This window comes from Podarcis muralis, chromosome 7, assembly GCF_964188315.1.
Source record: "Podarcis muralis chromosome 7, rPodMur119.hap1.1, whole genome shotgun sequence".
Lineage (NCBI taxonomy): Eukaryota > Metazoa > Chordata > Lepidosauria > Squamata > Lacertidae > Podarcis > Podarcis muralis.
Genome location: NC_135661.1, coordinates 42,158,348 through 42,186,037, shown reverse-complemented (window position 1 = coordinate 42,186,037; position 27,690 = coordinate 42,158,348). Strand labels below are relative to the sequence as shown.

General features: G+C 45.9%; 3 protein-coding genes across 5 annotated transcripts in view; 1 reads left to right on the top strand and 2 right to left on the bottom strand.

Moving 5' to 3' along the window:
• GALNS (galactosamine (N-acetyl)-6-sulfatase) overlaps positions 1–9,229 on the bottom strand; it is a 52,550-nt gene extending 43,321 nt beyond the window's left edge. Inside the window, exons 1-4 of one of the 2 annotated variants that reach the window (XM_028739979.2) lie at positions 9,011–9,229; positions 4,753–4,876; positions 4,242–4,316; positions 790–892 (exon numbers count right to left, since the gene is read on the bottom strand). In XM_028739979.2, the coding sequence (XP_028595812.2) occupies positions 790–892; positions 4,242–4,316; positions 4,753–4,876; positions 9,011–9,118 (410 nt within the window). In that variant the 5' untranslated portion in view covers positions 9,119–9,229. Of the gene's footprint in view, positions 1–789; positions 893–4,241; positions 4,317–4,752; positions 4,877–8,792; positions 8,897–9,010 lie in introns of those variants that run through there. The other variant, XM_028739980.2, reaches the window with a different exon arrangement.
• A 339-nt stretch (positions 9,230–9,568) lies between these two features.
• On the top strand, positions 9,569–13,618 carry TRAPPC2L (trafficking protein particle complex subunit 2L). 2 transcript variants are annotated; one of them, XM_028739985.2, is made up of 5 exons: positions 9,569–9,707; positions 11,211–11,383; positions 12,425–12,512; positions 12,623–12,702; positions 13,449–13,618. In XM_028739985.2, the coding sequence occupies exons 1-5, from the start codon at positions 9,624–9,626 to the stop codon at positions 13,492–13,494; spliced, it is 471 nt and encodes a 156-aa protein (XP_028595818.2). In that variant the 5' UTR covers positions 9,569–9,623; the 3' UTR covers positions 13,495–13,618. The 2 variants fall into 2 exon arrangements, with proteins under 2 accessions (XP_028595818.2, XP_028595819.2); XM_028739986.2 differs by having other exon boundaries at positions 9,579–9,680.
• An 878-nt stretch (positions 13,619–14,496) lies between these two features.
• Positions 14,497–26,916, bottom strand: PABPN1L (PABPN1 like, cytoplasmic). The gene is made up of 8 exons (XM_077931592.1): positions 26,670–26,916; positions 24,173–24,344; positions 22,728–22,833; positions 21,797–21,864; positions 20,858–20,964; positions 19,398–19,485; positions 18,687–18,832; positions 14,497–16,498 (listed from the first exon to the last, which is right to left on the bottom strand). The coding sequence occupies exons 1-8, from the start codon at positions 26,687–26,689 to the stop codon at positions 16,459–16,461; spliced, it is 747 nt and encodes a 248-aa protein (XP_077787718.1). The 5' UTR covers positions 26,690–26,916; the 3' UTR covers positions 14,497–16,458.
• Between the last annotated feature and the right edge of the window lie 774 nt (positions 26,917–27,690).

Below are 27,690 nucleotides of genomic sequence, written 5' to 3'. Positions count from 1 at the left end.
CAGTAAATTCATACACCAATCTGGGAAGTCAATCGTCAGGGGAGCAATAGGAAGAGAACAGTCATCTCTGTCTCTCTCCTTTTTTCTTCCAAAGTGGCTCAGAAATCACACTTTCCTCCTCAGCTGCTGTGAGGCCTTTCTTAACAACCATGATTTATATAAAAGAACCATTTTCAGTGGCCTTGCCGTTACCTTTGTTAACACCTGCGCCAGCACCACAGAGGTTTGTCATCAATTTCAATGATCCAACTCTTAGCTCTTTTAAAAGAGCTCCTGGGATACTGCACAAGCAGATTGTGGGTCAATATTTGTTCAGTAGTTCCCGGTTTACCCTCTGCCCGCCTAGATTATGCTATGACTCCTCGGAAGAGTGCTAGCATCAGTCCTTCTCTCCTTGGGGAAGGGAATGCATCTCTGAAGCCACTCAATAACTCTGCTATTCAAGCAGGATCAAAATGGAACAGCTTACAATTTAGGCAGAAAGTGCCATACCTCCGAGATCAACATTTTGCAAGGGCCAAAGATAAACGATTTGATGACTGCTTATGGCATGCTCTGGCAATGCAGGTTTGCAATTTCTTATGGAAATAAGTGCAGCATGTTGCCTCTATTATACGATAGTCCTTGGCTCTAAAATTAGTCACAGCAGGTGGGGGGGGGGGGGACGATTCCCTGCCAAGATTTCTGAAGACAGAAATCACAAACTAAACCAACTTATTTGAACTCTGATTCTCTCACATATAAAGCAAGCCATACAAAAAAAGGGACATATTCAAAAAGGAGCTTTACCATTTGCCAACGATCTTATTGACATAGCCTGTTTTCTTCAGCAATTCTGGAAGGAGGAGCTCCGAATCTGGGATGCCCCCTGTTATGACCTGGGGGGTGTAGGCTGCATTAAGACAAAAACACTTCAGCCAAATGAGAAGGTTTGCAGGTGGTAACATGATTTATTAACTGTACAGTGGTACCTCGGTTTAAGAACAGCCCTGTTTACGAACTATTCGGTTTAAGAACGCCGCAAAACTGGAAGTTGTTGTCGCAGTTTGCGAACTTTACCTCGGTCTAAGAACGGAAGCCTAACAGTGGAAGGGCACCGGTGGCGGGAGGCCTCATTAGGGAAAGCATGCCTCGGTTTAAGAATGGTTTCGGTTTAAGAACGGACTTCTGGAACGGATCAAGTTCGTAAACCGAGGTACCACTGTACTCAGTAAGAGGCCTCTTCAAGATCCAAGTGGGATTGGGGGATAGGACAAGACAGGCCAGAAAGACAGGTAGATTAGGGATTAGCAGGATTTAAGTGAGGTGTAGCTGATACGGTAACCTCCAGATGTAGTGGACTACAACTTCCATCTGCCTCTGCCAGCATGGCCAATAGATGGGGATGATGGGAATTGTGGTCTAAAACTGCAAGTAAGGCACCAGGTTGGGGAAGACTGATCTATAATTTATTTATTTCATAAAATTTATACGCCACTTGATTGTAAAAAACAACAACAACACCTCAAAGCCATTTACAAAAAAGATAATGCAATAAGATTAGCAATAAAAACAATTAACAATGATTTAGAACATTCAAAAAATTAAATCAACAATAAACTAAAAATAGATTAAAACATGTGCCATCTTCATTCTAAATATCTGGCCCAAATTGCACCAAACATTAGAGGACATTTCAAGTAACTGTCTCTGTGTCCATTCAGTTTCATGTCTAAAATTTTATTCTCTCAACATCAGGTTCCATTGCAGTGGTGTAGCTAGCCATTCAGGTGCCCGGGGCAGGGTGAGTGGCCCATGGGGGCAGGGCAAGCTGCCCACCGTAGGGCAGCTGACAGGGAGGCAAAAGACTGCAAGCACCTGAGCCACCGTGTCACTCCCAGGAGAGACGTGTGGCTTAGGCGCGCTGCAGGCCCCATGGTAAGTGCCACCCCCCGCAGTGTGACACCCAGTGCCCCCCCCAGCTATGCCTCTGTTCCATTGATTCCCAAGGTATTTCTTAAAGCAGAGAGCCAGTCAATTGTTTTTAGAAACACGAAGAATGCAGAGGGGCAGGGAACAAGCCAATATGGCAAACCTGCTTGCACCATGCACTGAGATGCAAATTTGCCCTCTGGCTCCCTCACAAGTAAGTGGAGGAGAGCTGCTTCCTTTGCTAAATGGCTTCTGGGTTCAATGAGAGGCAAAGCACTCTGCTTAAAAAGCCTTTAGATAATGTGAATGTGGTCTGTTTGTGCACATATCACCTGAGCAGGAGAGTCCACTTGTGGTTCTCTAGATAGCAGCTCCCAGAATTGTACCCTGGGCACTGAACTGAAAGAATGGGCAACTAACAGGCCAACCCCCCACAGGAGCTGAAGGATACAGACTTAATAAACTTGGTCCCACTGACACTGGCAGAGCATTGGACAGAACACTTTTGCCAGAAGTCTAAACTGATCACTTGCAGACAGATTTTCCTCCCCTCCTCCCATTTTGGGTCTCCCCCCCCCCTCTCTCTCTCGGTTCCCCCCAGCTGAATGAAATTAGGCTAGGAGCTCACAGGTGCCCCCCCCCCCCCCCGCTTTAAAGCATATCTCAGTTTTCTGTTCATTCTATTGTTCCTAAATGAGAAAAACTGCAGCCTGCAGATCAGGGAGGTACCACAGCTGAATGGCTAACAGGGTCAGCCACCAACATTGCTGGTAGTTAGGAGGACTAAAATAAATTCTTTCTAAAGACCCTGGGGATTCCCTGCCTCAGTACACCAGTGGCAGAACACATGCTCTAAAGACTCAACCTCTGATGTTGCTCTTTAAAAACAAGAACAGGGAAAAGTAGGCCTGTGGTAAACTTCTCCCGAAGACCTGAACAGCCACCAGTCATCAATGCAGACAGTAACAAGCTACATGGTGGATTGCTCAGAATTAGGTGACAAGCCCCCTTTCATGCCTCAAACAAACAAAGGACATGCAGATCAGGCCTCAGACTGTTAGCTAATTTTAAATGCATGCATTCTTCCATACTTCTTATGGACTTCTAATATACAAGCATCCCTCCACTGTCAGCTAAGAGATGAACACCCACACTTGCCAATATGCAGCACCAATCCGGAGCTGTAAATGCATGCTCTAAAACATATGGTCTCCTACAGCATCTGCCATTTTGGAACAAACAACCCTAACACCAACTAGATCGGCCGCAAATCAGCTCAAGCTGGCACCTCCCAACAGGAGCGCTAGAGCAAAGCACTCATTGTGGACAGCTTGGTAGTGCCCTCCAGACGCCCTTGCCTGGCTTAGTAGGAAGAACATATTTCTATAAGAGTGTATTTCAAACATATTGCTAACCTTCCATAATAACATGCAACTCTTCTCTTCACTCCACCCGTCTTTTGCTGAATCTTAATTAACCTATCCAATAAAACAACTTCTTTAGCAGCAAAAGCAAAAACAGATTTAACAACCTGAGCACTAGAATTTGTACTGTAGCAGGAACATTTGGAGACATTCTCTTTAGGCAGCAAGTCTTAGGTCTGCTTCAGGCTACTATCTGTATCATAGTTAAGATGATCGCAAGCAAGCTTTCATAAGCCTCAGGCTTTCACACTTGCCCTCTTTGCATGTGAGCAGAGAAGAGAGAATGCTTCTGCTTTCCCTTTAAAACAAATTGCACTTCTCTGTTGTGTACAAATTCAGGGAACTATGGTTTATTCTGACCCTGGTTAGTTAACAAAGCCGACTATTAAACCATGATCGGTTGATTTGTTTTAACTAGTTAGAATGAACCACAGTTCCTGTAGTTTGTCTATAACAGGAAACTGCAGCATGTCCTCAAGTGAAGAGTGGAACCTTTTTCTCTCCTCAGTTTGCATGCAGAGAAGAGGCAGTCATGACAGTCAGTAACACATGCAGGTTCATTCAAGATCCTATAAACCCTGTTAGCTGGACTAGCAACACCAGGCCTATTTGTTTGCAATACAACCCTGATCCTAAGCCTGGCAATTACTTCCATGATCTCAAAAAAGATTGATTTCTAAGTAGATGTGCTTAGGATTGCAGCCTATTGTAAACTGCCTGGAGGTCTTTTGTTCCAGTAAGTAGTATATATACATTTTGTTAAGTAATGAATGAATGAATGAATGAATGAATGAATAAATAAATAAATAAATAAATAAATGTGTCTTTAGTGGGGGAACTTGAAGCAAGACCCCAACATTTGGGTTGCAAAAGTAAAGGCTCATTTGCTGGAAAAGAAGGACATACCATTTCTGGCATGGGCATTTGTGGTGTAGAAGCCATTCCTGATGGGGAGACGACCAGTTAAGAGTGCTGCTCTTGCTGAGGAGAGAAAAGCAAGGGGCGGGGGCACACAGAAGTAACTGTATATATCCGTTGGGCGACTTTCTTTTCTTAGACAACATCCTTCCTGCTTCAATTTTACTATTTCATCACATCCAGTTACCACAATCTCAGTCCGTGTGGCTGGGGGACAGCTTGAAGGCATTTTGAGGAAACAGTTACCAGTATTATAAGGTCCTCCAACATAACAATTTCTGCTATTATTTTTCTTTAAGAAAATGTGTTCCTAGAGTATTAGGTTCTAGTACTGCTACTATTATTTATCAAAGCACATTTGATTTGCAATCTTAATCTTTAGAAGTTGAAGACAGCAATTTGCCTAATGTGATTTCATGACAGAGGTACGATTTGTACCAAGCCCAACTCTCCACCCCCTAGACAGCACTGCTTCTCTAGAGCTTTGGAGTTTACTCACATGGAGAACAAAGAGGGTTGGCAGTGTAGAAGCTTGGGAAAAGCATTCCTTCTGCAGCCATCTGGTCTATATTTGGGGTTTCTTTGGAAGGTTGCCCAAACACACCTAGGTCACCCCAGCCCATCTGAAGACATACCAGGACACAATACAAATAAACAACAATCAGTTGAAAGGACTAGTGTACATTTTTATCATTCAGCTATTTAAAAACTTTACTGTAGCATCCACCACTGTAATACCCAAGCACATTGTACAATGATTTCCACTGCTCAGCAGCCTGTTTAAGGTGAGCAGCCTTTTCAGCTTCATGGAAGCAACATGGATTTGCAGGGCAGCGAAGGGGAGAGAACAGTGTCAAGTGACCTTCAGAAACACAAGGAACAGGTTATTCACCATTTCCAGTTTTGTACAATAGGTGGTGTGCTGGCAGCGTCCAGCTGACAAAACACACTATGGGTGAAGCCAAGAAGCAGATCACGTCATCTCTGGCAACACCTCTGTGGGAAGAACTGCATCACATTTTCAGAAACCCTTCTGTATGAAATGTCAGGCTGGGTCAGATCAAAGGTTCACAAAGTCCAGTATTCTGTCTCTATCAATGGTCAGTCCGATGCCCCAGAGAAGCTCAAAAGTTGAGCAAGATGCAAATAAGCCCTTCACTGCTGTGTGCTTTCAGTGACATGCAATCACAAATATGCTGCTTCTGAACACAGAAGTTCCATTTCTAACTGTAAAGACCAATAGCCATTGATAGACCAATTCTCCATGATTTCCCCCCTAATCCTCCTTTCAAATTCACTACCCCAACTTTGTGAGTGAATTCATTCTTAACACAAATTATGTATGGCTTGATGAAGCAAGTTGTTTTGTGGTAGTTGCATGAATCCCCCCCCTGGGATGGGGCAAAATCAAGAGAACTTCCAACCTTTTGGGAAATGGCACCATACCTAGCTTGTCCTTGCTGGCACCTGCAGCTAAAACACTCATTCCTGCTTCAACTGCAACTTTTTCTTGACACATATTTACTGAATATAATAAGGAAAGGAGGGTGAGGGGATGAGAACCTTTTTGTAGCATAGGAAAATACTCAAATCAACAGGAGCCCCCTTTTTAAGGGGGAAAAAAATTACACCAACAATTTCAAGCAGCTAAAAACAGAGTGCAAAGAGTAATAGCCTGAAACTAAAAAGAAATGCAAGAAACACATTAGAAAGCATTTTTCTAACACTACAGTCAGCAGAGCAGTGGAATAATTTCCCTAAAATGGCTTATGAATCACAATCACGAGGTGCTCAAAAACAGACCGAGGCCCCAGACCTGAACTCTTGTAGCAAGTTCATATTGCTAAGCCTTTTACTGAGACAAGCAGTGTCCACTGTGTACAATCCTCCTCGCTTCAGTAGGACTAAGCAAGTTTGTGACCCTTCTATGAGGGATAGTTTTTTCAAGTGTTCAAAGTGCGCACTCTTATATGACAACAGCCCTGTAAAGCTTGGGTCTTTTATTCGCATATGTCAGATGTGAAAGAGCAGCTTACTGAATCTCATATGGACAACTATATTGGTCTGTGCCAAAAGAAATGCAGAGGTGCAATAAGGATTGAAGCTTAACACATATGTTAGTCTTGACTAAGGTCACATAGTGCATTGATGGCAAAGGAAATCCAAAATGGTGACGTTCAGATTAATAGCACACGAGTAGTTATTTATTACTTCTTGCCAGCAATAAAGGTGAAAAGCGAAAGGATTGCTCCACTTGAGACAAAAGGGAGAGGAATATCTAAACACTTGATAGAAGCTGCAGAATAGGCACCCTTGCGCAAAATTTCCAGCTCAAAGAACAATGGTTCCAGCTGCTAGCTCTCTATTTCTGAATGGTTTATACTGTCCTTTGCATAAGCCACAGGGCAGTTTACAACAAGGCAAACAGTTAAAAATCAATAAAAAACCCAATCCTTTAAAAACACATAACAAAAAAATCACTGCTGAAACCCTGAAAAAAATGTGTCCTAACTAGCCACCTAAAACCACTGAGAAATTAGGCCAGGAAGGAGAGTGTTCCATTGAAAAGGCCCTTTCCCAGGCCCCCACATCGTGTATTTCATACAACTTATTATTTAGAAATAAACCTCATTTATTTAGAAATGTACTTCACACAACTTATTTGTAACACACCATTCCTCCACCACCAACACAATCTCTGTAAAACTTGGCAAACTCCAAGCTGGCCCAGAAGCCTATTCATACATTTATGGTGTTTCATCAGGACAGTGTCATGTCATCTTACAAAAGAATTACAGCCCAGCTTACATACCAAGGCAGGGATTCTGCATCAAACTGCAAGACTCCAGCAGATAAGCCATTTGCCTCAAATGAGCATCCAGCACCCAAAGGAACATTTTTCATAGCCTTCCTGCCTACTTCGTGCCACATAACTGCTTTGGGACACCCCTCCAACACCCAAAACCAGTCCTTAAAGAAGGTTTGGGGAACCTGATCTAGGCTGCAGACCAGGTCTTAATCTCTCCAACTCCTCATGGGACAAATTCTGTCACAGTGACATAAGGTGATAACTGTTGCCACAAAGGGCTTGCAAAGAGATGTGTGTGGTGTGTTAAAGTGCTACTGATCAGCAGGCTTGTAGTCACTGCCTATCAGTTGATAGCTGGTGCCTTTGAAGTTGCTTTCTGTAGGAATCAGCTATGTAATGGAATTCTCCATTAAGAAATCGGTTCTGCAGTAAATCCAGTCATGTCTTGACTACTGAAATATGCCAGGTGTGGAGCAAGTGGGCATGGTGTAGGGTAAAGAGCCTCCCAGCCAAATTTGGCCGATTGGTCGGAGGTTCCCCATCACTGCCTTAAAGGGAAACCATTCCTCTCTCTTCCATCTTGTGGAAGAGGTGGAGAAACTGTAACTCAAAAAGAGGTTTGAAGAGCTAGGTCAACAAGTAACCGATTACTGTATTATTTTTGCCCCACTACCTTCCCCAGGAAAACCTGGTCTTCAGCACTGAACAGATGACAATTTGGGCTTTCCAGAGATTGCTGTTTGCTCCAGTTCAGTGGCAAAGAATGTGTTTTCATGAGGAAAGTGCCAGGACAAAAAAAAAAAAGTGTTCAGACACAGTGCTTTAAAGCATGGGCCCGTGCCTAAAAATGCAGCAGAAAGGGAAGTCTGGAAGTCTGGATGAGACCTCATTGTAATTTTCAGCCTAACTTACCTCACACAGAGTTGTTGTGAGGATAAAATGAGTGAGAGAAGTATGTATGCCACTTTGAGCTCCTTGGAGGAAAATATAAACATAATTTTAAAAAATGTAATAATGTGCAAATTGACCCCCAAAGATAAAGCACCACAGTGTTTTGAAAGCAACTGATATTACCTTGAATGCCTCGGTGCCAAAGGTCAGCTCTTCAGACACCAGGATATCAGAGCTTCATGGTAACTCTTCCTCTCTATCAAAATTCAGAATGGAAGCTCCTTGGGGCAGGGAATTGTCTTTTGACCACATTCATTGATGTGGTGGTGCCTGTATATATGTGTGTGTTACCATTCATGTATATGGATGGTATAATCCTAGAACTAGGCTTCTGTTAATTTACTGGAGCCATTTTCTAATACATATCACACTTATTTATTTAATCAATTTCTATCCCACCTCTCCTCCAAGGAGCTCAAGGGGGCATAAGTGGTTCTCCCCCATCTCCCCATTCTATCCTCACAACAATGCTGTGAGGTAGTTTAGGCTTACAGGCAGTGATTGGCCAAAGGTCACCCGGAAAGTTTTATGGCTGAGGGGGGATTTGAAGCTTGGTCTCCCAGCTCCTGGTCTTGACTCTCTAACCACTGCACCACACTGTCTAATGTAAATTCATACATTACACACACATACATATATATGCACATCGTTTAATACAGTACACACATACACACATACTGTACCAGTGTATGTGTAAATGACAGTCAGTCAGTCAGACAGACAGACAGACAGACAGACACACACACACACACACACCCTCCCAAATGTTTCACACCTACCAAATGGGCTCCAGAATGGAAGCAATGCTACTCTCAGCACCCCACTTCCTCCAGGAAGCAGACCCACCCAGTGCTCCCCAGAGAGGTGGCCCTTTCCGCCCCTTCCCAGGCTCCCTCTCTCCTCCTGACCCCTTTTCCTCACGAGAGGAGGAAGCCCCCCCCCCCCACTTGCAGGGACCATCCCTCCTTCCCCTGCCACCTCCCCTTCCCAGGCTCACATCGTCCATCAACAGCAAGACCAAGTTAGGGGGTCGTGGTAGAGTGGCGTTGGCGGCCCTGCCCAGGCCGCACAGGCCCAGCAGCAGAAGCAGCAGTCTCGTCTCCATGGCAACCACTCCAAGCCCACCGCGAGTCCGAAAAAAAGTTGGGGAAGAGGGAACGGCCCAAGGGGCACGTGGGAAAACTCAGGGTAACTAGAAAGTCACTACCGGTTCTCCATTGAACGCGCCGAGTTAAAGACATGGGCGAGACTCAAGAGGGAGCACTTTAGAAAGAAGGAAAGAGCCCACGCCACACTTTTGGCATATGGTATAATTTTAATTATATGTAGTAACCCACCCACAATATGGGAGTTTTGTAAATATAGGTGAAATAATTGCTCCTGGCCCCGCATATGGCGGCAGCGGATATGCTGTTCAAAAAAAGCTGGAAGTGGGAGGAGACTGCCTGGTAACCCTCGCCCGCAGTCTCTATGTAGGAACAAGAGTCTGGGCCGGCTCATTCACTCGCGCCTGAGGAGAGTCACGTGCGCAGAGCCGCGGAGGCGGAGCCGTGGTCCGCTGGGCTCATTGGTTCTCCGATCACGTGGATGTAAATACTGTAAGGGCAAAGATGCTGTTACGTGAAAGAGGGAGGGAGGAAGCGAACTCTCCAGTACCCAAGATGGCGGTTTGTATTGCTGTGATCGCCAAGGAGGTGGGAGACCGAGCAGGGGCAATTGAGGGACGGGGCGGCGGGTGGAGGAGGGAGAGAGGAAGGGTAAGGGTGGGGGAACACAAGAATTGCCTTCAGACATTCCTGGGAAGCCGTTAACCAGGGAATGAGGGTAAATCCTCTCTTCTGCTACTCTACCCCCCGCAAAGGGTACGTTAGGTCAGTGTTTCCCAACCTTGGGCCTCCAGCTGTTTTTGAACTACAATTCCCATCATCCCTGACCACTGGTCTTGCTAGCTAGGGATGATGGGAGTTGTAGTCCAAAAACAGCTGGAGGCCCAAGGTTGGGAAACACTGCGTTAGGTAGTTAGTCTATGGAACTCTCTGCCACAAGATGTAGTGATGGCCACCAACTTGGGTGGTTTTGAAAAAGGGTCAGACAAATTCATGGAGCAGGAAAAGCTATTAATGACTTTGCTCTTTCTCCACTGTCAGAGGCAGGTTGTCTTTGAGTACCAGTTGCTGGAAACAGCAGGATGGGAGAGGTGCTCTTGCATCACGTCCTGCTTGTGGGGCTTCCCATTGGGGCATCTGGTTTGCCACTTTGATAACAGGATGTTGGACTAGAATCAGCCTTTCTCAACCTTGGGTTTCCAGATGTTGAACTACAACTCCCATCATCCCTAGCTAGCAAGGCCAGAGCTCAGGGATGATGGGAGTTGTAGTCCAACAACATCTGGGGGCCCAAGCTTAAGAAACACTGGTAGATGGACCAGACTGAGCCTGTCAGACTCTTATGCTATGTTCTTAAAGCAGGGCTGCTATCTTTGGCACCTTCTGAGGCTGACACCTCAGCAGGGACTACTGCTGATCCCTGGAGCCCCCAGCTCCTCCCTTCTTGTCACTTCCCATTCGGTTGCATTCAATAAGCAAGAAAGGAGTAACAGCTGCAGCAGCCTCTGTTAAATTTGCGCTCTCTCTCTCTCCGGGCAGTGGTGCAGGTTGTGCATTAAAGGTAGAAGGACAAGTGAATGGGTTGCAATGACAACCATGATGAGGAGCTGGTTTTCGTCAGGTTTTCTTCTCCTTTCCCAAGTAATAATCAGGGAGGGGAATCAGGGGAGGAAGCAAAGCACCTAATTCATATATGAACTGTATGTGGAAAACTGTCAAACTTTTTGGGCACATTCTTGTCAGTACGCCTTTGAGCCGATGCCGACGACTGGGCTCAAAGGCTGGTTCTGCCCTGACTGGGCTAGGCGAACTGGAGCTCTTCCAGAGAACTTCCACTCCTGGAAAGCATGTACTTAAAAATGTGACCTTTGCTTGGGGATTTGAGTTCTTCCAGCTGTGAACCAGTTGTTGGGGGCTTGCACCTGGTTTGATTGAGATAGGTGTCTGATTTGGATTCTGTGTTAAAATCGGTCTGAAAAGGTACTACAGTACTTAGAATCCTGTTGTGGGAGAGGGAGTTAGAACTGCGTAGATCAGTTGGATCACTTCATAGTTCAGTAACTTGGTGGTTTGTTTGTTTTTTCATTCTAGAACTATCCTCTGTACATCAAGAGCATTCCGACAGAAAATGAACTGAAGTTCCACTACACAGTCCACACGTCTCTTGATGTTGTGGATGAGAAAATCTCTGCTATGGGAAAAGCTCTTGTGGACCAGAGAGAGCTCTACCTGGGGTTGCTCTACCCAACTGAAGACTACAAAGTGTATCTTAGATGCCTTTTGGGTTGAATGAGGAGTTGGCCTAGATCACATTCAAGATTCCTTCCAGCTCTGCAGCTATGTGATTGTTTCTCAGGTTCCCTTCTTGCAGTCTTGCTTCATTATTCCAAGAGAACTTAAAGGAGGGTAAAGTTCTGATCACAGCTGGGCTGCAGCACCTGAATTTAGTTGGATCTGTTGCTGTTTAGTTTTAAACTAGTATTGTGTGCTTTGATATATAGAGAAAGGTCATAGCTCAGTAGTAAGGCACTAACTTTGTATGTAGAAGGTCCGAGATAGGGGCATTTCCAGGTAGAGCTGGGAAAACTAGAGAGCTGCCAGTCAGTGCAGGCATTACTGAGCTTGATGGACCAATGGCTGACTCAGCATAGGCAGTCTCCTATGTAGTTTAGAAGTTAGACAGCGGTTAAGGCTGCATGCAACTGCTCTGTGGCCTTAAGACTGTGCAGTCAACAGCCGCTACCAAGCAACTTGTTCATCCAGTTGAAGGACAAATCTGGAATGTGATACCACAGGAGCCCCTGGAACTGAAATCTAAAGTCGATTGGTTTAAATAGGGTGTGGGTTGGGCTTGCAAAAGGAGTGACAGTGCAGGGAGCTGCTGTGTATTCAGTCTGAACCCAGTTACATGTGGGCAAGCTGCTCTTTGCTTAGGAAGTGTTTAGCATAACCCAGTTGTTTTGTGTTTATTTGTTAAGGGCTCAGTGATGGAGCACAGACTTATTTGGCCTCTCCAGAAAAGGCTGAGAGATTCTTGTCTGGAGCCCTGGAAAGCTGCTGCCAGTCAGTGTAGACCAGTGGTAGCTAAATTGTGCCCCCCACCGCAAATGTTGCTTAACTATAACTCCCATTGTCCTCAACCACTGGCTATTCTGGCCAGTGCTGATGTGAGCTGGGATCTTCAGGAGGGCTTCAGATTAACCACCCCTGGTATAGACAGTACTGAGAGATGATGGACCAATGGCCTGACTGTGCGTGAGGTGGCTTCATATATTCTTAAAAATAGACCTTGACTGCTGAAGCAGATATGGCTATGTGACCAATTCCAAGGTGAAGTTTGTGATGGTGGTGGATTCTTCCAACACGGCACTCAGGGACAACGAAATCCGCAGTGTAAGTACAGGGCAGCTGCAGGGAGCCAGTCAAAGTAGAACTTCCTTCTGTTTACTCAAGACTAATTGATGCCTACATTCTGGTCACTGAAGTGGTTCTTCCCTTTTCAGATGTTCAGGAAGCTGCATAATTCCTTCACAGATGTCATGTGCAACCCCTTTTATAATCCCGGGGACCAGATCCAATCCAGGTGAGCAGGCTGGTGAGAGTACCTGTCTCTTTGGAACTTAACTAGCTTTGTTGATCTTACAGGGCTGTTGGAAGCTTTGTCTTTCCAGAATCCACTGAACTATTCTAGTGGCATTTAGCAATATTATCCTGAGCCTCTCCCACATCTGCCCTGCAATAGTATTCACCTCGTTTCCCCTTCCAAAATCATGAAATCATGCCATAAACCTTCCTGTCAATTAAGATCTTAGAAGCTCCCTCACTGGGTGTTCCCGACTTTCTGGAGGTACAGCAGATAGCTGCTAAAGAGTGGGCTTCTTGTGGATTGTACCCAAATTATAGAACTTCCACCTGAGGCATTTTGCCTGGTTGGTTGTTTACTGTTTTTTAGATCAGCCTTTCTCAACCTTAAATCCCCAGGTGTTGTTGGACTACAACTCCCATTATTCCTTGCCAACATGTCCAGTGGTCAGGGATGATGAGTTTCCATGCGTACGTAAGAAAGTATGAGTATGCCTGTAGGATGGAATGAGACAGGTGAAGCAACCTGCTTCGTTAAATGCTCTCTTGGATCTCTGTGCTTTCAAATCTGCTTGCAACATTGAGGAACCTGATTTAAAGGCAACAGTGATAGATGTACCGCTGGCAAGCGCAGCCATATAAGTGAAAAGCTGCCTTTTTATTGCTCCATTATCTTAGTTAGCTGGTCTGTCTTTGATGAACCTTTGCCCTCCTTCTTTTAACACTACCTGTCCCTCCTTTTCCAAGGGCCTTTGACAACATGGTGACGTCCATGATGGTGCAAGTTTGTTGAAGCTTCTGCCTCTTCTTCCAGCTGATTTACCTGTGACAACTTGCCCCACTGTACAGAATTGTTTGTTGTGTATATTCTTCCTTCCAAAATCCCACATTGTATAATAAACTCATTAACTAAGTTAGTCTGTGCTTGTTCACCAAAGTATATGGAAGGGGATGGTTGTAGCCATACCATAAAAAAGTTGAGGAAAAGCCCCCTCTTGCTAGCAAGATGTCTCCCAGGTAAGAGAAACAACTTGGATGAGAGCGTAAGAATAAGCTTGCTGTATCTGACCAGTGACCCATCTACTCCAGCATTCTGCCTCTGACAGTGGATGGAGAACATAGCCATTGATAGCCTTATCATCCATGATGTCTATAATCCTCTTTTAAAATCATCCTCCTTGGTGGTCCTTGCTTGTTGGATGCAGTAGATCAACCCCAACAAGGTGCCCCCCAAAGTGGCCTGTTTACTTGAGCGTGGTTCTACTTCCTTAATGGTTCTAAACCTGTTACAAAAGAACTAGCTAGGGCAGCTCAGAGGGGTGATTAAAAATGGGAGATTAAACCATGAGAGTGGATCAGAACTAAAATCAGTATTTTGTCTGTTCAGAGTCCACATCAGATTACAGGTGCTTGTCACACAAAGACTGAATCTGGGATCTTCTGCCTGCAAGATACCTGCTCTTCAGCTAGGTCCCTTTACTGGATTGTACTACTTCAGTTTGCAGGTGGAGCTGCGTATTTAAATGCCCCTTTAAAAATCCCTTTAGTGCAGTAGGTTAGCATGTCAGGGAAACAGCTAGGTTAGTAATCTCTGACCTTCTGTGTTCATGGAGGGCTTCAGAAAACCCCCGAAAAAGGTAACAGGAGAGATATTAAAAACCCAGTCACCAGTTTGCTGTCCAAAGTGGCATAGTCCAGAAATAACTGCATTTCATGGTTTTTTTATGTTCATGCAATGTGACCTCTTAAAGGAGGCAGATTAGCCCAGAGAGAAATCCATAGCCAATGCTTTTGTTGTGGGTTTAGTTTAATCAGTTGGATCTTTTATTTTATTAAAAAATATTAACTTACAAACATTACCACAAATGGCATCTCTATTCACATACAAATGTAATACAAAAAACCCCTTTTCACTCTGCTTATTTCAACTTCTGCCCATTTATTACTCCTTTAGGATACAATCCCCAGGAACATTTCTCCTTTGCAGTTCTCTTACACAAGAGAACTTCCCAGGGGATTTATTGTTTTTCTTATCCCTTTAGGACTTGAAGTTGCATCTTTTCACTTGCCAAAATCAAAAGGTCATGTTTTTCACCCTGTAAAGGTGACCTGCGGCCACCCCCAGGTACCGCACTTCTTGGAATTGCAGTGCTTGAGGAAAAGATTACTAGAATGAATTATGGAATTTAACAGATGTTTCTTTTAGAATTTGCTGGCTACTGTAAAAACACTAAATGTGAAATATAAATTTAGTTAAGATGTGAGCTAGACTGTCCATTCCGGATAACAGTGCAATTCAGAAAACAAGGTGATAAGTTTCTCCCATATGAACAACTTTCAAGGTTTGACTTTTTATCATTATTAACGTTTTGATCTGGCAAGTCCTATTATTTCAGGGCTGCAGAAAGCTGCTTTTAGTATCTATCATTTCATTGGGATTCTTTTGGGCTGGAATGAAAACAGTCTAAACAGAGATAAATAGTAGGTGAGTGCAATAGTAAAAAACTCATTTAAATAGGCAATAGGTTAACTTCAAATAAGCTTTTCTTAAATTAGTTTTAAAAGGAGGATATGATAGGAAAGAAATGCAAGACATGCAAGGCAGACAGGAATAAAGAGGCCCTGCTGCCTCCACCGCTACCCCTTGGTGGTTCTCTTCCCAGCCCACCAAAATCCACACAATTTCCTTCATTTGGCCTCCACAGCTCCTCCCAAGCTGGGAAGAGAATGGAATTTAAAAATGCTCAGATTAGACCCATCAGTTTAAGCTCAAGCAGGTAGCAAAGGTGTACAAAACTGGCCCACCATTTTGAGTTACACCTTCATCACAAGCCCACGTATCAGAAAGTGGTTCTACACAACTAGGCTGAATGGGGTGCAAAGGTGCAAAGTATTACACAAAGACACCTAAGGCTGATGAGAGCTTCACAACACACCTGCCCTGCAAACTTAACCCAGTTTTTTAAAATAAATATATATACAATTAATGGCTTTGGCCAAGGAACCTTGGGAAGCACAGAAGTGCCTGTTTTCCAACAGGACTTGGGATCTAACTGTATTTGTTCGCGATCATACGAGAGGGTGAGCAGAAGGACCATGATATAATTAACTCAGCTTACGATTCATAGCATAGACACTCTAGATGCAACGGTGAGGAAGGGGTGGGGAGAGGAAGAGCAATGGAAATAGATGCCCTAGTTGCAAGACTTGTTCATTACTAGCATGCCAGTTGTTTGTTTCTCTATGTAAGAGTTGGATCTGGCCTCTTTCAAAGGAAACAAGTCCTCATTTGGGTTTGGGTGTTGTACATTTAAAACACCTACCAGGATGCTACTTAGTCCCCTTCTGAAGCCATCCCTAGAGTCAAATGCTTACCAAGAAAATCAACAGGATAATACAGCATGCCAAGAATCACGGAAAGGGTGGCAGAGAGAAGTGGGGTGGTTTCCAGACCCTACCAGAGTTCTAATTTTCTACCCATCAAGAGAAAATTCAAATGAAGCTCTAAACGATGACATATAAATTTGGGGGGAAAGTCATTTTTTGCACGCATTAGGCCACTCCAGCATTTCTTTTTTCCTTGCCCAAGAAGGAGATACCCTGTGTCTTGTCTGGAAGACTGGCATAGAAGTTCAACGCTTGCAAGTCACTCTCACAGGATAACAAAGGAGAAATATTCTTTGGGCGGATCCAGTTGCTTTTGCTCCCCTGTTCCGGTCCAAGTTGAGTCCTGGCTTGGGTCACCTTGCCCCACTGCCTAGTAAGGCATGTACCAAGGAGAAAGTCTTCCACGGCCCCTGGAGAAGAACACACACACACATTGGCCATGGCAAAAGTTAGCCTAGATGTTTCACCACCCCATCCCTGGCCAATGCATCATTTACTCAAAGGGATAAAATAAAATAAAATATTGAATTATTAAATTGAAGAGGCGCTTTGCCTAATTTCATGCTGGTGCCAACGAAAGAAACAATGGGGGCAGGTGCAGAGAAAGTGGGGGAGGGGGATAGTTGCCCTGCCCACGGCAGTCCCTTATAGTAAGGATGGGGAGCATTCTTCAGCCGGAAGGCCACATTCACTCATGGGCAACTTTCCGGGGGCCGCATACAAGGGTGGGCAGGGCCAGATTAACAGTGGGTAGAGCAATGGATGTGACTCTTACCTTAACACCAGTGTAGGCTACATTCTAGCCGAGCTAGTACCAGTGGTTTCTACCTGCACAAACACCCGTCTCCATCTTCGCAAGCTAGAGGCGTCATCACAGGTAAGCATTCGAAGATGGGAGAGCAAGGCGAGGGGTGTGGCCAGAGGAGAATCCCAAGGGCCAAATAGAGAGTGCTGCATTAGGCCTCTGGGGCTGAGGTTCCCCACCTCTGCCCTATAGATTGCCCCCTAATGAATGCAGCCCTTAAGAGAACCCTGGCCTATGATATATTTTGCTCTTCCACAATCCACCCAACCCTTTGTTGCAGAACTGTAGGCCTCTCTTATATGAACTTCCCTTTCCCAACACCCCAACTCCAGGATGCTGTTCCCCCAAAAACATCTAAAATTAAGAAATGCATACAAAATGGAGTGGAAGAGGTCAGGAGAAGCAAAGGGAACTGGGAGGAGAAAAGGAATTTCTTGAGACTCTAAGCCAATCTAGATGAGTAAATACATCCACTCAGCCTCTAAGGATGTTCTGCCTTTCCTTCATATAAGCCACTTGCTACAAGAGCCATCCATCACTGATAGAATTGATTCCCAGGGGCCTTGTCAAACTGCATTCAGGGCCGTGGTCAGCTGGAGCTATGCACAAAGCTGTGTATATTCTATGCTGTATGATCTCGGCATACAAGTATGGTATTGTTTTACAGCTGAAAACCACACATAGCAAATTTCTAGCCCTTAATCTTAATAATGAAGCACACTGGGTGACTTTCGGACAGTCACTGCCAGGTTGCTGTGAGAATAAAATGGGGAGTTGGAAAACCATGTGCACCAGCTTGAGCTTGGAGGGAAAAGGTGCCATATAAATGCAATGAATAAAAAATAAAATAAAATATCTTTTGCCATTGCTATTTTTTCATACTGTTTAGTGTTTTTTACTTGGTTAGGCACATTGGGTTCAGTTTGCTAAAGAAAATTGGGATCTAAATTATTAAAATAAACCCTTAGTTATCACAGTCAGTCCAGACTCTCAACAGCAGCAGAGATGATTGACAATGGTGTATGGAGACAGCCCTAAACACAGATCCCTGTACTCAGACCAGCTTTTAGATCCTGCAAAAGACAGAAAAGTTGTTTTTCGGCTCATCTAGGGCAAAGGTGTCAACCCCCCCCCCCCCCGAAACAACTTGGGGATGCTGAAAGTGTAAGCCAAGCCAGAGCAGCGCAAGTGACACACTTGCTCCCAGGGGCACTCCATGCCAGCTGCTCTTTCTGGGATACCGAGCTGACGGGTTGCTCATTTCTGTTCCTTCTGATATGGAAAAGAGAACTGCTGCCCATGGGCACCACTAAGGTGTCCAACTCCTTGTCTGCGTGCAGCTTACAGGCCCTGCTGGCCACGCAAATGCACAGGTGACGCTGAGCCAGCCTGACAGCAGAAGCTCCCAGGAGCCAATGTGCTTCTAGTGGCAGATTGCGCTAGCATCTTATACTGTCCCCCAGAAAGACGGTATATAGCAGGAAGAGGTCCTCAGTTCTCCTTCAGTTCCTAGCCTCAGACATCCAGGGCTGGATGCAACTAAGTTGTTGCGCTAGCAGAAACCAGCAGAATGAGTCCTGAGAGTGCTATGGGACTCTCCTCCACACACACACACACGCACACACACACACACACACACATCTGCTCAGGAAAACCCTCTGGACAGCATTGGGGTGTGGGAAGAGAGGAGGGGAGAGTTTTCCATCTGGCAAGCAGAAATACTTGTATTGATGGAATGATAGCCTTACTATGATGTTGGACTGGCACTAAGTACTCTTTTGCTGTCCACTCACCTGTGCACCCTTCCACGTGGCCTTAAACGCTGCCCTCCACAGAAACTGGAGCGGCGAGGCAGAGCTCCCCGGCCATGGAAAGCACCCCGGGAACCACCCCGGTCCGTGGAGCTGATGCCCGGCATGTTGGTCCTCTTGGGCAACACCTGAAGCAAAGCAAAGACAACATGGTGCCACAAAATTAGCACACATCACTTACAGCAGAGATGGGGAGCCTGCCCCCCGCTCCAGGTGTTGTTTTACTACACCGCCCTTCAGCCCTGACTGAGCCTTGTCCACGCTGGCTGGGCCTGATGGAAGGATCGAGCCCAACATCTGCAGAGGGTGCAAGTTTCCACATCCCTGCCTTTCCATCTTGGACTGGGATGTGAACACATGATGGAAGGCACCTTGAAATTTTGCACAGAAGTGAAACACTGGGCTGTAGTTAGAATGGAAGTGAAAGGCTAGTTTGGAAAGCAACACACACATTTGGAAAGACACAGATAGGGAAAGGTATATAGGTACCCATAGACCAGTACTGTCTACTCTGATTGGCAGCAGCCCTCCAGGGTCTCAGGGAGAGAGAGGCCTTTCCCATCAGCTGCTTACGGGGAAATGGTGCCAGGGATTGGGCCTGGAACTTTCTGGATGCAAAGCAGGTCCCCTTCCCACACCCCCAAGGTACGGTTCTGCATCCCCAGAGACCCCTCCTCTTCCCATGACACACACCTTGATGATACGGCCTCTGAAGGTACTCTCGCCCAGCTCCACAGCAGCCTTCACAGAACTCTTGTCAGCAAACTCAATGTAGGCATACCTGCAACAACAGGAGGAGCTGTGAAAGTCACCTGGGGCCAATTTGCAAGCTTCTGATGGGAGAAAGCTGCACTTGTGTATTCCCCCTGGGGCCACAGTGGGAAGCAGATTTGTCCTCCTCATTGCATCTTTATGTGGGGTGCCCCCAGACAGTCTCTATTTTCAGGTGCAATTCAATCACATCCCTGCCAATTCAGGTTGTGCACTTAGAGTGGATTCAAAGCTCCTGAAAAACAAGCCAGCTTCCCTGAAAGACTGGCTATTTTGTGGTAAGGAAAGTGATGGCAAAATGCACTGGAAACTGTTAGATAACACTATCTTTGATGTAACGTCGCCTCCTCCACAAACAAATCAGGCTGAATGCTACCTCAATAGCCAGCATTGTCTTAGTGCAGGCATGTCCAATAGGTAGATTGTGAGATCTACCGGTAGATCACCGGATGCCTATGGTAGATCACCGGTAGATCACTGCCCCCGCCAAGAAGCTCAAGAACTTCAGCTACCCTAAAAAAAGCTCAACAACTGTGACCTGATCCCCAAAAAAGGGGGTAGATCACTGTCAGTTTTTAACTCTGAGGTAGATCGCAGTCTCTTGGGAGTTGGCCACCCCTGTCTTAGTGCGGCCCTGCAAACAAATCAGGATGAATCTACTATTTTGGAAAATTGTGTGTCTCTTTGTTCTCTATGCATTTAGACACCTCTTAAGATACCATAACCAAATTTTGTGTGATAGTTTCCTGAGCTCAAAGAGCAGGTTTCTGTCTGTTTGTATACAAATGGATGCCGCTGTGAATCAAGATGGTGGACTGAACCCTTCAAAAGTGCACTGATTTTAACCCACTGATATCAAAACTACATTGATTTTTTGGTTCCTTATGATTCCCATGCAACGCTGGGTATGAGGCTTTTAGTATTCAATACACAAGCCTTCTGGAAGCACTCTTCATCTCAATGACTTGCTGGAGCAATACAAAACCTTCAGAAAGACATGTTGGCCACTCAGCCATTTACAATCTGCACTGTCAGGAGTGGAGGGACAGAGAGGAACATGTCCGATCTAGAGGGGCAGCCTCAGGGGTCAGACTCACTGGGAACCTGGCAAGACCCACACCCGGCCATGTTGCTCATGGCTGATCCCCAGAGCCCTGCCATGTGCAGGATGATCGCTTTCTTCATCACCATCTTGGCTTGTTCCATCTGCCCTCCCGTGAGCCATGAGACGAGCAAAGAGGAGGAGCCAGCCCCCCCCCCCAGTCTGCATTCACTCTGGCACCTGGAAGCCATCCCATCCATCTACCTGGTCCTCAAGAGAGGCAGCCACCCCATCCTTCAAAACCACAACTGCCCCCCTTCCCCACCATCAAATCACTTGCCCTTTAGGATGACCGGAGAACTTGTCGCAGAGGATAGTAACTCTGTTGATCTGACCGCAGCTGTTGAAATGGGACTCCAGCTCTTCTGCGCTTCCACCATAATCCACCTATAAAGATCACATCACACGTGTCCAGACTTCTGCCCCACTGCCCAACGATTCAGGGAAGAGGCAGAGGCTAGTGGGGAAAGCATCTGCTTTTTGCAGAGGGTCCCTAGTTCAATCCCTGGCATCTCCAGCTAGAACTGGGGGTGTCCCCTTGTCTGAAACCCTGGAGAGCTGCTGCCAGCCGGAGTGGACAATATTGAGCTTGGTGGTGATGAATTCAAATCATATCCTGCCCTTCTTCTCCCAGAGGAGCCGCAGGCAGCAAGCACATCAACAATAAAACAATTTTGGAGTAGGGGGAAACCATTCTAAAATCAGTTCTCAGGGCTGCCAGGAACACTGCCTTTCAGACATCAAATGCCTGGGTCAACAGGGATGTTTTTGATTTCCTCCTGAAAGTCGGTAATGAGGGAGAGGAACACACCTTAACAGGGAGGGCATTCCACAAATGGGGAACTGCCACCAAGAAGGCCTGACAGAGCAGCCCACAATGGACTGACTCAGTGTGTTCTTATGAGAGTACACAGTGATTTATAAAGATTAGCAAAGCCTCTGCAGCAAGAGAATATTTAACCACATGCTGGGAACGTATCAGGTCCTAAAAGCCCCCTTCCTCCTGCCCTCTTCTAATTGCTGGGAGTTAACGTGTCTTAATTTTTGGAAGACAGGTGCTGAAGCTCATGCCTGCCAATCACGACCGTTCTTGTATCCTAATCATGTGTTTTGCGGTCAACTGGTTTGCATCACAGCAACAAGGGGAGACTGTTCTGCAGGGTCTCTAGCCCAGACACTCAATGTTGCTCCAGCTCCCTTGAAGTCCCATCTCACTTACATTTCCCACGTAGACAGAGCGCTGGTCAACTTCCATTTTTTCCTGAGTTGCCCGAGGCAAACCAAGTCCTGTGGAAGGGAGGAGGAGGAGACCTCATGGGAATCGTGGTATGCCAGAAGTGGTTGACCTGTGTCTCTTCAGAGGTTACTAGACTCCAACTCCCATCTTCCTTGACCACTGTCCTGCCTGGATGGGGCTGATGGGAGCTGGAGTTCAGTTTCTGAGTTTTGAGAACCTGCTTTTGAGTTCTCAGCCCTTTGAAATAAGACCACATAAGAAATAAATACATTGATATCCCACCTGTTTCAAAAGGAGTTAAAGGCAGGGCATATGGCCTCCTCCATTTTAACCTCAAGACAGCCCTGCAAGGAAGGTCTGCCTGAGCATACGTAGTGGCTAGCCTTCATGGCTGAGTGAGGATCTGAATGCAGCTCTCCCCTGTCTTTCCCCCAACCTATTAGCCACTGCAGCAAGCTGGCTTTCATGGCTTGTAGTGTCCTCATAATACCTGTCCATGCAATCTTGAGGTCCAGAAACTCAAGGATGCAAGTTTACAGAAGTTATACTTAACACAGCTTCTTTTCTAGGCCTTTGCCAGCCTAGTAACCTCCATTTCTTTTGGATGACAACTATCATCATCCCCAGCAATGCCCTTCCCACTTGCGATTCCCAATGGGAGCCTCACATCAGGATCCAGGCACTGTTCAAAGGAACAACCCAGGCTCTGCCCAAAGACTTGCAACCTAATATTACAGGTAGCGCCCAGTTATGACTCCCTTTCTCCATTCACTTGCAGGCACTTGAGGTGGAATTGCCCAATGCTACAAGGTCTTCTGGGGCACACATATCTTTTGGAATCACACAGTGAAGCCGCTTGGGATAACAGCATGCCGCTGTCAGCCAACCCTTAAAACACACACGAAAACCGTACCTGCCTCTGATCTCATGATGAGGTTCTTTGCTTCGGCCTGCAGCTCCTGCAGCCACTCCTCCTCCTTCTCCATCTCACGGACCTTGGCCTTGATGGCCTCCAGTTCCTGCAGAGCAAGATTGGGGGAGGAGGCAATAAGAGAGGTGCACAGGGTTGTGTTGAAGGAGCACAGCAGAGTAATCAGCCCATCCTCAGCCAGTGTCTCTTCAAGGAAGGAATGAGTGAGACTCCTGTGCAAAACCAGGCTGCCCATTCTTATTGGGAAGCTCAGGCTTTTAGATCTCCAATTCCAAAGCTCTTTGCAAACTTAAAAGTTCCACTGTTGGATAAGTAGATAGGTGTGCATGTGTGCATGTGCATGTGCATGCACACACACAACTTTGCAAGGCTCAGCAGAAGTGGAGATGGTTTGCTGTTTGCCACCTGAGTCAGTTAACCCAACCAGCTCACCCAGCTGCACAGACAGCTTCTCAGCATATATTTCTGTCTCCAATGAAACCATGTTGCAAGAAAGCACCCTTGAAGCTGGTCCCTTTTGGTTTTTGTTTTTTGTTGTTGTTGTTTTTACTTATTTAAGCTTAGTAACCATAAATCCACCTTTCATCAAAATTGATCACAGGCTGACTTCACAACAAATCAGATATACATAAAAGCAAATATAAAAGATGCAGCCAGATCAACAATACTTTAAACATGTACTTTAGATGCCTGAACAAACAAGGGCTCTATCCATCCCCCAGATCAACCTTCACCCACCTGGTACACTCCAGTTGTTTTGGACTACAACTCCCATCACCCCTAGTCAGCACTGATGGGAGCTGTAGTCCAAAACATCTGGAAAGCACATGATTGGTGAGTGCTGACCTAGATTAAAGCAGCATTGGTGTCAGACAAACCTCCCAGCAGAGGGTATTCAAAAACTGGGGCAGCACAGCTGAAAATCCCATTTCCTCATTGCTTTTGCACAGCACATCTTACCGTACCTTACTGCCATCCTATGAATATCAGGCTCAATCAGTAGCCCTCCAGCTGTTGCTGCTACTACACCTCCCATCAACCATGACCACTGGCCATGCTGACCGGGGTGGTGGTGGTGATGGGAGTCCAAGCATCTGGAGGGCACAGCCTTCAAGTCATCCCTTGGAGTAGGGTTTCCCAAACTTGGGTCTCCAGCTGTTTTAGGACTACAGTTCCCATCAGCCCTGACTGCTAGTCCTGCTAACAAGGGATGATGGGAGTTATAGTCCAAAAAATAGCTGCAGACCCAAGTTTGGGAAACTCTGCCTTAGAGGCTCTTTCTGTTGTTGTTTCTCCTGCCTCAAAAGAAGCCAAGATGGTGCCTTCCAGATGTTGCTGGATGACAACTCCCATCATCCCTGGCCATGCTGGCTGGAAAAGATTTAGGAGTCTGACAACATATGGGGGCAACCACAGTCCACACTTACAGGGTCTTCCACTTCCAGGAGCTCCTTTCTCTCTCCTTTCAGAGGACTCAGCTTGGTCTCTTCTTCCAGGTGCTTCTGCCAAGCTGAGATTTCAGTCGCATCCCAAGGGGAATTGGCAGTGGCTAGAGACGGAGGGTTCTGCCACCAGGATTCAGCGTCAGGGAACTGGGGGCTTGGGGAGGAAAACAGAAGCACCAAAAGTGAGCTGGAGCTCTAAAGTAACTGGGAATTTACACAGACTCATCCAGACTCCCCACCACCCGTTTTCCTTCATGTGTTTTGGACTATGACTCCCATCAGCCCCATGACACAAAAACGTAAAGCACAGAAATTTGTGCCCATGGCATGCGGGCTTAGCAGCTGGGCTAATTCAATTCTTTCCAACCACAGACACTTACAGCAGGAGGAAACCTGTGGCCCTCCAGATGTTGTCAGACTACAGCTCCCATCATCCCTGGCTGCTCAGGCAGTTGGGAGTTGGCATCCAGCAACCTCTGGAGAGTCATGGATGTTCTCCACCCCCGACTTAAAGCATAGATTCCTCAGGGACGTGGGTGGCGCTGTGGGTTAAACCACAGAGCCTAGGACTTTCCAATCAGAAGGTCAGCGGTTCGAATCCCAATGATGGGGTGAGCTCCCGTTCTTCAGTCCCTGCTCCTGCCAGCCTAGCAGTTCAAAAGCACGTCAAAGTGCAAGTAGATAAATAGGTACCGCTCCGGCGGGAAGGTAAACGGCGTTTCCGTGCGTTGTTCTGGTTCGCCAGAAGCGGCTTAGTCATGCTGGTGACATGACCCAGAAGCTGTACGCCAACTCCCTCGACCAATAAAGCGAGATGAGTGCTGCAACCGCAGAGTCGGTCACGACTGGACCTAATGGTCAGGGGTCCCTTTACCTTAAGATTCCTCACTCATCATAGCTAAGCCCCACTGAGTTCAATAAGGCTCATTCTTGGCTCATCTTCCCTTTTCTTTTTCTTTTTTTCTCTTTTTCTTTTCTTTTATCTTTTCCATAATTGCTTATGTTCTGTGTCATATACTTTGATATTTTTTGTAGTTTTTAAAGTTTCCCCCCCATTACTATTAAGGCATTTTCCTTTGTAATTTTGGTTGTCTATATTTATATGTACCTGTTTAAAGCAAAATAAAAGATTAAAAAAAAAAAAGGCTCATTCTCCAGCACGCACATAGGACTGCAGCCTTTATGTGAAGCAGAGCCACAGAGGGGTGGAGGGGGCAGAATATATATCTAAGGGACCTGAGGCAAAGCAATAAATGACATCCTCCTTCTCCCAGCCCCCAGTCCAGTCTGCCTGAGGCAGAAATCTCACAAGTGACTCCCATCTTCCCTGGCAATAGAAGCAGAATGATAATAATAAAGTAAATAACGTGCAATTTGCTGCCCTTTCATGACATACATAAATCAGATCCCTAAGGCAAGCTCTTCACGCTGTCTAATGGTAGAACAGGTTCCCAGGAACCAGGTTAGAGGCACAGGGGAGCTTCAGGGAGGAGTGTGTGGGGTGAGTGAAACTCTCTCTCTCTCTCTCTCTCTCTCTCTGTGTGTGTGTGTGTGTGTGTGTGAGAGAGAGAGAGAGAGAGAGAGAGAGAGAGAGAGAGAGAGAGAGGTGGAGGGGGGGCAGAGTATATATCTAAGGGACCTTTTTCAGGCTGAGGGTAACGTCCCCTTCCAGGGTCCACATGCTAGTGGAGGGCGGGGGCAGAGGAAAAAGTGGGCGGTGCAACAAATATAAATTTTACCTTCGTACAGTAGGCTAGTTTCTACACACGCTCACATACTGCTCTTTCTCCTCCATCCAGGCAAGCAAGAGGCCTTACCAAAGATCAAGGACATATTACCGCTCGGCAAAAACACTTGAAGAGGGAGTAAAGCAGGGTTGGTGAGCGTTGTGGGTGTGTAGCTCCAAAGACTCACTTGGGCAGCAAACGAGGGGGGCCTTTTTTGGCCCCCAAATCCAAGGCTTCCCATCCCCATTATAACAGGATACACCCATCTTTAAAATACACCCCTATTTTGTTAACAAGTAATATGTACAGGGAGCAAGATGATTTTTGAGTTCAGGAAGGAAGGAAGCAGAACATTCCAGCAGAGAAATCCAAGGGAAATGGAGTTTTGCAGCTAAAAAGTCAGCTAATTTGGGGGAACCAGATACCCAGAGAGCACCAGCCTTCCTATCTTTTGGCAGGTGCCATGTTAGAAAGCAGCACCTCACAGTCACCTTTTAAGTGTCCACAAATGCTTGCTTTCCCATAATAAATATGCTTGCTTTTAAGCTGCCACAATGGAGCTTGCTGCTTTGGGATGCAAAAAGCACCAGAAGCCCCTATTCCCTCCTGTACACCTTTCTCCAGTTCTTCCTCCCAGCTGGCAGGGAGGACCTTGCACCCACCATGCCCTGGCCCCACCCATCCTGAAACCAAGAAAGAGGCTTACAGAGCTGCAGACCCACTCAAGAATCTCCCTCCCGCTTTATAATTACCTTGCCCCAAGTCCAAACATTGCTGCTCACTCACACCCTTTTTTGCAAGCAAGTCCACTTCTGTTTTATCTCACGTTAAGGAAGAGGCTCAGGCCAGTTTGGAAGAAGCAACAGGTGAAGAAGGTTTCTGGCCTTCCATTTGATACATCAACAGCCAATCAGATGCAGAGTTTGAGCCCCTGGAGGTGGGGCTAGCTACCTTGATGGGAGCAGAGAAGAGAAACACCTCCTGAGTCCTGACAGCCAATTCAAGGTCAGTTTCATTGGTCTGTTTAAAGGCACTTCTCAATTGTATTTAAACATCTCCAAGCGATATGCAAAAATGCAACACAGAAACAGAGAGTGTTTGCAGCTCTGGTTAAACTGACACACTTTCACAGATTCAAAGAAGGCAGGCAAAGGCAAGTTAGATTCTCAAGAAGCTGGGAAAACTTTGTTGACTACAGCAGAAGATATGGGACGCTGCCAATTATGACATACGAGTTTACATTATTTTAATTAGCTAAGATAATACAGCATGAGAGTTTCTGGGGAAAGCATTTGTTTGAAATGTCGATCCAGGCTATTTATAAATACCTCCAAATATCAAGTGTGTGTGTATTTGGCTGATAGTTTTTTCAAATAAATAAATATAAGTTTTTATATTAAAAAGACACAAATACAGAGATACAATATAAAACTTAATAAATGCAGCATATTATTAAAGAAACAGTCTGCACTAAGAAACAGACAAGGTGGTCCCTGGCCTCTTCAGTAGCTGCAGCTTTTGTAGCTGGAGTCAATCGGGGCTCCGCCCTCATGGGCTAAGTGGAAAAAGGCTTGCAAGGCAGGGAGCAGGTCCCCCAGGACTCACAGTCAATATGGGACATAGTTTGTTATAATCTTAGGCCTGTGGAGCTCCCTGCCACACAAGGCTGGTTAAGGTGTGTCCTTTTGTTTATAGATGGGACTTAGCTGGTTTTACTAGTAATAATGGTCATGGCTTTGCATGTGTATGTTGATTTAAAGTGTTTAAAGTGTT

Excerpts from the sequence above, each read along its gene's own strand:
- TRAPPC2L (XM_028739985.2), top strand. The coding sequence starts at position 9,624 with ATGCTGTTACGTGAAAGAGGGAGGGAGGAAGCGAACTCTCCAGTACCC. Across the intron at positions 9,708-11,210 it reads TTGCTGTGATCGCCAAGGAG|AACTATCCTCTGTACATCAA; the intron begins GTGGGAGACCGA and ends TTTTCATTCTAG. Across the intron at positions 12,703-13,448 it reads GGGGACCAGATCCAATCCAG|GGCCTTTGACAACATGGTGA; the intron begins GTGAGCAGGCTG and ends TCCTTTTCCAAG.
- PABPN1L (XM_077931592.1), bottom strand. The coding sequence starts at position 26,689 with ATGTTTGGACTTGGGGCAAG. Across the intron at positions 24,345-26,669 it reads ATGTTTGGACTTGGGGCAAG|CCCCCAGTTCCCTGACGCTG; the intron begins GTAATTATAAAG and ends TTCCTCCCCAAG. Across the intron at positions 19,486-20,857 it reads TTCTCCGGTCATCCTAAAGG|GTATGCCTACATTGAGTTTG; the intron begins GCAAGTGATTTG and ends CTGTTGTTGCAG.